Raw genomic sequence first — 8,015 nt, 5'->3', positions numbered from 1 at the left:
TAAACACGGTCATTATTTCTTAAATCTTGGAAAAGCCAAGCTGAAATTTTATTTTATTTTTAATTTTTAAATTATATTTTATTTTTTTATTTCACTAGGTTTGTATATTTTTAAATCGACTAATTCTAAAATTGATTGGACTGGACTGACAATTATAGTTTCATATAGGTGATAAATCAAGAGGGCATCATGTCTTTAAAATTCTAATTTTATTGAATAAAAATTCTTATAGTGTGAAAAGTTAGGATTCAAGCCTTTAGATGCCTAATTAAACACCCGGAGAATTTAACCATTTCATCATTATCCATACATTTGTATGATTTCGCCACTAATATTTACATAAAATTATAATTTCATACCACATAGTTCTTAATTACTTCATTCGTACTAATATCATTTTAATTTTAAAAATATTTTAAATCGAAATATGTTTTATTTTAAAATAACGTTCCTATTATTTTTTAAAAAATATTATCTTCAAAAGTTTCAATTTTGAAAAAATATAACATATTTTATGATTCCTAGTTCAAATTTTTTATGGCAAAGTGTACTTTTATCGTATTTTTTATGTTATGATATAACATCCGCATTCCGCCCCACGTGACCTAAAAGTTCCACTTTTCCCTCGAGCTTTACTGATCTAAAATGCTAGCGGCGAACCGTCTTTGTTGTGGGAGAAAAGATGATTTGTTTATCACAATGCTTTCTTTAATTTACTTCTAAATTAATATGGAAAAAAATAAATCATCAATAATTACTGGTCATTAATACAAACGCTTAAAATATGAGAAAGACATACTCGAATGTACCGATTTTTATCCCAAGACTTCATATGATAATATCCCATGCTTCATTTATCGTACTATCTCTAGAGGACACGAACTAGTCTTTTTGTGGAACCGTCACATCAATCACTCCTAGAGTCGGTCAGATAAATACAGATACACAGCTGAAAGTGCATAGCCGCGATACTAACCCCAAACAATGACACCACGAGGATTGAACCCTGGATCTCTCGACCACAAAATCATGCACCCTCAGCTGTGCTATGCCCTGGGGACAAACAACATCAAACGAACCCGCTTTTTTGTGATGCTATGACTGGAGTCCTCATTGACGAGTAGATTTCTTATATTGTTACAACATGGTTCTTTGTTTCAATGACTCTTAGGGTGTGTTTAGTTGGGGGTTATTCTGGATAACTTTGATTATCCATCCAAGGTTCTCAACAAAAATCCTGTTTGATTTAGGTAATTGATGATTTCCGAGTAATGTTCCATGTCTGATACGTCAGCAAAAGGGGTATGTAACTAGGAATCAGGTTTCTGATTCCGGAGTTAACGAATTTATTTTACCCAAAATATTATCGGATAAGAGAAAAATGTGACAAAAAAAAAGAAAAGCATAAAGAAAAAATAGAAAAATATAAAAAATAAAATTAAAATTTTTAAAAAATATAAAAAAATAAAAAATCATTAAAAAAATAAAAAATTGTAAAAAACTAAAAAAATAGAAAAACATTTTAAAAACATAAAAAAAATAAAAAACCGTAAAAAAATAAAAAAAATTTAAAAGTAAAAAATAATAAAAAATGTTAAAAAACATAAAAAATAAAAAATAGAAATTTTTTTAAAAAAACATAAAAACGTAAAAAAAACGTAAAAAAATAAAAAAACTTATAAAATAAAAAAAATGTAAAAAACATAAAAAATTTAAAAATAAAAAAACGTAAAAAAATAAATAAAATTTAAAAAAAAAAATTAATCAAATGATTGCGTCACAAATTCATATAAAAGAATAAAAATTATCATTTAAATTTTTTGTTAGAATGAATTAAGTAATTAAATTAATGATTATATATTAATAATTTGATTAATAATAATAATAATAATTAGTTAATGATACGTAAAATAAATAAATTTAAATATATAAAATTTATTTATGAATTTTTAAAATTTTAAATAGATTTTATATAATATTTTTAGAAGATAATTCTGTTAAAATTTAATTAAGTCATATTAAAATTGAAAAATTATTGACTAATTAACCTAACGTTTCAATTAACTCCCTAAATTTTATTCCTACGCCGCCTTCCCTAGTTCCCTTCCCTCGGGCCGTCTCTGCCGTCGCCACCAAAGTCCAAACCACTTCCTCTGCCGCTGCTTTTCACCTCTTCCACACGCGCCGCCACCGACGCCGCCGTGAGCTGTCGTCGCAGAAGACGTTGCCGTGAGCTGTCGCGTGACAAATCTGGTAAAATATTCAAAGTCTCGCACGTTATTATCTACCGGAAATTTTCCCGTGCCGGAACGCCCCAGGCGTTCCACGTCGGTTCTGACGAACCATGGAACTGACATCAATGAATTTGAAACCTCTCTTTGGCAATTCGGAATCCTAGGGTTTCCATTTAGTTATTTCTGCCCCTTTTTTAATAACTTGGATTATTTGATCAGTTCGAATAGCCCATTCTTTTACCTTATTTTTTTTCCACCAATGTGTTTCATTCATGTGATTTTTTATATGTTCTCCAAAACATGCTCGAAAATATTTAGTGATATGTTGATATATGTCTAAGTATGTAAGTGTTTTACATTTATTTGAATATCTAGTACTTGTTGAAAAGGGGTTGTCATCTTGTTTCAGTCTTTTGAGATTATGCCTGCTGGTTTTCATTTGAAGACAAGTGTCAGGAGCAAACTTAAGGCTTCAACTGAACAAGGGAAAGCATATGGTAGGAAGAGAAAGAACGTAAGGGAGATACAAATTTCTGAAGATGAACGTTTTGAGTCTGATGGTGTACCATATAGAGGGACAAGGAACAGGGAATTCAAAATCAGATTAGTGAGTGATAACAACAGGAAGAAGCTGATTAGGGAAGGAAATGCAAAATTCAATAATTTTAGGGGAAGTTCTGAATTTCAGCCCCGTGGGAGGGCAAAGAATGATGCTACTACTTGGAATAAGGAGCAGTTTAGTGAAGCAAGAATATCTAGAAGAAAAAGTTATAGTGATAAACGAAAAGGTATGTATGATGGTGATTCTGATGTGCATGAAGCATCTAATCCGAGACGTATTATGCGCAAAGGCAGGACTTTGAACAATGGTGCTGTGCTTGGTAAAGAAGATGATACAGGAGTCCGGACTAATGACTATCATGCTAAGGTTAGGTCCAAGCAAGACAGCTTTGAAAAATTTTCTGATAAATTTGGACCAAAGATGACAAAGCAATCCAGAGATGCATCTTCCGAGGGAGGTGATGTTGGTACTGGAGATGGAATAGTAGAAGATGACACAAAGAACAAAAATAAATCAAGTCAACTTACAGAAACCAAACATGAAAGGTTTCAAACAAGAGTGCTTGATAAATCTGGAAAGAAGATCCGCGTCAACAGGAAGGCTTTGGCTAATGCCACTGCTGGAACAAATCTTCCAGTGAGAAAGAAAAAGAGAGGCATTAGAATTGATCCATATGACACTTCAAACAAGCGATTGGATGATGGTGTTACTAACAGCGGTCAGTATCTCTGGCTTTCACACTCCTTTCCAAATTCTCCATCATAGGTTCCCTGTGATAGGATTCAACTTTTGTTTCATTTTACTATTTTACTTCTAACATCTTCCTTTTACTGGACTCTATAGAGTCAGCATTCACATTAGGAAGATCTTTATTAGTTAGATTGGATGCCATGAACTTGTCCAATGGTACAGTATGAGTATTGCCTTATGACTAGTTCTGTGAAATATTGCACACAGGATGAAAAGATGAATGCCAATGATCATCAGTGGCTCAAATTATTAAGCTCTTGTTTTGGTTTTTAATTTTTTCCCTCTGTATTTTGCATACATGGCATGCAGAGAAGGTTAATGAGGAAAAGACTGAAATCTCAATGAACGCTCAGTTTCGTGCAATACAGCCAAGCTCATCGATCCTTTCATTTGTTGAAGATAATGTAAATTGATAAATCATTGAGCTCATTTCTTTCATGGTTTTTTATTGTACTTAATGCTTTGTCCTTGCTATTAGCTATTGGGACGCAGGCGAATGATCGAATTAAAAAATGCTGGTTATAATGCTAAGCTCTCTGCACCTTTGGATAATGTTCCCTTCTCAACAAGCACTGAAAGAGAAAGGATTGAGGAAAATGTATGACTTTTCTTTGGGAAAGACAATTATAAGTTTGTTTGTTTGTTTTTTTTTTTTTTTCAATCTCAAAGTATTAATTAGAATTACTATTAGTTGGCACCAAGAATAATTTTTTTCTCTTCATTTATCTTGACAAAATTTTTGACCTATTAATGGTGTTTTCCTTCATTCAGGTATATAGGAATAAGCTGGAGTTTTTTGCTTCAGCAAAAGTTTCGTCCTCATTTCCACCTCCCATGATTCCAGAGATAGCTTTTGCAGGTATTCTACAGTTTGTTTTTGACGAGCTAGCTTGCTTGTGTTACACAAGCAATTTTTTATCTTATAAGAATCTGTATACCTCTATTTGACATATATACCCTATTGCCAAATAGTAGTTATATTTATGCCAAAAATGTTGGACAGCTATTAATAATCTAGACAACTCTTTATTCAACTTTATTGTTCAAATTTTTTTGAGATTGTCCTGCATTATTTTAGAAGTTACACAGGATAACTAATTTGGTTTGGTTACTCATCTGCATTTTTCTAGAATATTTACCTTTGGATTAATGAATTGTCTGTTTGACAAGTTATTCTGGTCAATTACGAAATATTCAATCCTGCATCTTGAGCGTGCTACTATTTACTGTTGTTGGCTGATGTATCCATGGTTTAGATTAAAGCTTGTTTATTTAGTTATCTGTGTCTTTCTAGAACTTTCACTTTTAGATTTGGAAGAGATAGTGAATTGACTGCTTGACAAGATAATATGGTCATTTAGGTAGATCAAATGTCGGGAAGTCCTCACTCTTGAATGCTCTTACTAGACAATGGGGAGTAGCATGGACATCAGATAAGCCAGGCCTTACTCAGGTATTTTATGTTTAATTAGCCAGCATGCCGTGTGTATGGTAAATGAACAAAAAGGTTCTAATTTATTCTTTCACAGACTATTAACTTTTTCAAGCTTGGCTCAAAGCTATGTTTAGTTGATTTGCCGGGATATGGCTTTGCATATGCAAAAGAAGAAGTAAAAGATGCATGGGAGGAACTTGTGAGTTTGCATTTGTATACTTCTTAACTTTGTACCTATATAATGTTTTTGATAAATTCCTTTGTATAGTAGGATCATCTTTGTACAATTATTACATATCTCTTTAACAAACACCTTTATTTAGTATACTTTTTGATCACTGTTCTTTTTTTTTTTTCAAATGAATCAGCCAAATTCTATTCTAGATGATAGAAATCTTTCATTGAGATTTTTTTGCAAAGTACATCAACTTATCAAAGCTCAGGAGCATAATGACCTTCAATAACATATGTCCTGACAATTTTCTGCAAGCATTGTTAATTTTCTTGTGATAGCCCATGAGCTGAAAATTAGAGGTCTATTTTCTTAATTAGCTTGAATTATTTATGCTAAAATAAATAATGATTCTTGGACCTGGAAGATCTCTACTATCTGGAGCCTTCAGATGCATTTTTAGTTCAGCATTGTTGAGGACAAACGTCTTGAGATGTTCTCACTTCTCATCATGGGCTAGTGTCCTACTTGTTAAATGGCTGGAAAGTTGAATAAGGAATTCTAATCCGATCTCAAAATGTGACACATAGATTGGACTGAAGAGTTCTTTTGATTGAGAAAATAAGATTGTCCAATCAAATTCCATCATCTTAAAGTATGTAATAATGAATTATGGACAATTCACATGCATGTTGTAAAAAAAGATTCCTTTTTGGGACCCATGTTGCACACTTGACTGCACTTGTACTCTGACTATGATTAATGGTCTATTGTTGCTCAAACAGCCTATTGTGTTGTTCTTATGCTGATTTATTGCAACTAAAACTTGACAATTTAGTGCTAATTTAAACAACCTATATTATATGTTTGCTGTTTCTGTTGAACTACATCTTTACTTGTCTTGTCGTTCCTATAACTCGTGCCATCAATCTGAAGCAGAGATTTGAATTTCAGGTGAAGGAGTATGTTTCAACTAGAGTTGGCCTACAACAAGTATGCGTCCTCGTTGACACTAAATGGGGTATGAAACCAAGGGATCATGAGCTCATTGATTTGATGGAAAGGTGTGATGTTCTCTACATAAATTCTTTGATGCAGTTTGCAAATTGTGGGAAATTATATTCTTAATATTCTTCTTGATGGATGAACTGCTACTATTGATCAGTAATTTTGTTCAGGACAAGGATTTATCTGGAGCATCACAGGATTTAATTTCTTGAAAACATTGACCAAGCAATTACTCTGGTGTGAATTGTTTAACTGTAATAATAGATTTCTCAGATCAGATTGGGCCTTGGCATGAATGGATCAGGATTGTGCCATTGTGCAAGCTTTCTCGTGCAAGAAAATATATGCTTTAGCATGTTTACACGAAGCTAACATTTAAACAATCAAGATAACTTGAAGTCCCATATATTGGGATTTTTTTTTAACATTTCAAGCATATTCTCCTTTTATCCCATCTCATCATCAAATTTTAGCCTATGTTATGTTGAATCTGAATTGCACAATTTTCTCTTAATATTTATATTGTTTCTTCCATGGCTCCAAATGAACTTTTGGGTATTATTCTAGTTTTGAGTCTTGTTCTTTGTGGCATTTCCATTGAAATTGGATTGAATTTTTTTTGCATGAATTGTTCATCAGATCTCAGACGCCTTATCAAATACTATTGACAAAGACAGATTTAGTATTCCCCATTGATGTTGCACGCCGCGCTATGCAAATTCAAGAGGTGAGTTTTCCTAATTTTCCAAGTTTGGTTGGATACAGAAAATTATGGTAATACTTCATTTTGTTCATCATGTCAGAATCTCAAGTTGAACAAATCGATCATAAACCCAGTGGTAAGCTTTCATGCTCTGAAAATGATGTGTCGGATGTCAGATTTATTGTAGTCTTCATGAACTACTCAAAACACAATGAGTTTTCTTTGTAAAGATGCCTATCTGATGATGCGAAACTAAATGCAGATGATGGTTAGCTCCAAGTCGGGTGCTGGCATCCGTAGCTTGAGGACTGTGATCACAAAGCTTGCTCGATTTCTGAAACCATAGGGCCACTAGTAGGGTTCCTCTAACCTTCAAACTTCCTATTTCGATTAAAAAAAAAAATCATCTATCATCACCTTGCAATTCTTCTCTAACCTGATGTGCTGACTGATCAACACAGCTGCAACCCAAAGCAACAGTCAAGAAACATAATTCTCCACATCAAAGAGAACGTTTAAAGATGTGATCTTGTGCATTCCATTTAATACAAACAATCATCAATTTGCTTGTACCTGAATGTTTGTCCTGGCTAGTTGAAGCAGTCGAGCAGAATGGCTGCTACTTCAACCACCAAACTCCCATAGTGTCGCCTGGGCTCAATATGGCATCGATTTGCCGCTAGTTTTGAAGTTCAAATTATGTGCGCGTGCTACCTTGATACGATGATTCTAGTTTCAATAGCAGAGTAAGCACGCTATTTTGTAGTGAAATCATTTCAGTTGGTTTACCATACGGTTGTTAGAACTTTGAACCTTATTTTATGTCAAACCAAATCTATTTGTTAAAGTTTGGTATATTTGCAAAATATTGCTCGCTAGTCTTTTAGAATAGCCTGATATAAATGTTGCCAAATATTAAATATTGCTCATTTTTTATTTATTATAAAAATTAAATAGGCATTCTTTTTTATTTATATGGTCGCTCTTCATTTAAACTTCATTTAAATAGTCCATAATTTAATTTTATCATATTACAATATTTTGTATATATATATATATATATTCTTTTAAAATGATGCTATTTTATAGGACAAAAATGAAAGAACGTCTATTATTTGATAAATTGTCAAATGAATATATTCTTTTCTAAA

General features: G+C 32.6%; 1 protein-coding gene across 1 annotated transcript; it reads left to right on the top strand.

The window, feature by feature from the left end:
- The first annotated feature begins 2,066 nt into the window (after positions 1-2,066).
- Positions 2,067-7,730, top strand: LOC121996293. The gene is made up of 12 exons (XM_042550209.1): positions 2,067-2,253; positions 2,644-3,514; positions 3,856-3,950; positions 4,025-4,144; positions 4,318-4,405; positions 4,908-4,999; positions 5,076-5,180; positions 6,108-6,217; positions 6,801-6,888; positions 6,965-7,000; positions 7,127-7,218; positions 7,326-7,730. Exons 2-11 carry the CDS (start codon positions 2,656-2,658, stop codon positions 7,208-7,210), a joined length of 1,677 nt encoding a protein of 558 aa, XP_042406143.1. The 5' UTR covers positions 2,067-2,253; positions 2,644-2,655; the 3' UTR covers positions 7,211-7,218; positions 7,326-7,730.
- Positions 7,731-8,015: the final 285 nt, after the last annotated feature.

Source organism: Zingiber officinale, chromosome 6A (genome assembly GCF_018446385.1).
Source record: "Zingiber officinale cultivar Zhangliang chromosome 6A, Zo_v1.1, whole genome shotgun sequence".
Taxonomy (NCBI): Eukaryota; Viridiplantae; Streptophyta; class Magnoliopsida; order Zingiberales; family Zingiberaceae; genus Zingiber; species Zingiber officinale.
The sequence above is the reverse complement of the archived record's forward strand: the minus strand, read 5'-3'. Positions and strand labels throughout refer to the sequence as shown.

Coding starts and splice junctions, on each gene's coding strand:
- LOC121996293 (XM_042550209.1), top strand. CDS start 2,656: ATGCCTGCTGGTTTTCATTTGAAGACAAGTGTCAGGAGCAAACTTAAG. Junction 3,515..3,855: donor TGATGGTGTTACTAACAGCG/GTCAGTATCTCT, acceptor CATGGCATGCAG/AGAAGGTTAATGAGGAAAAG. Junction 6,889..6,964: donor GCGCTATGCAAATTCAAGAG/GTGAGTTTTCCT, acceptor TCATCATGTCAG/AATCTCAAGTTGAACAAATC.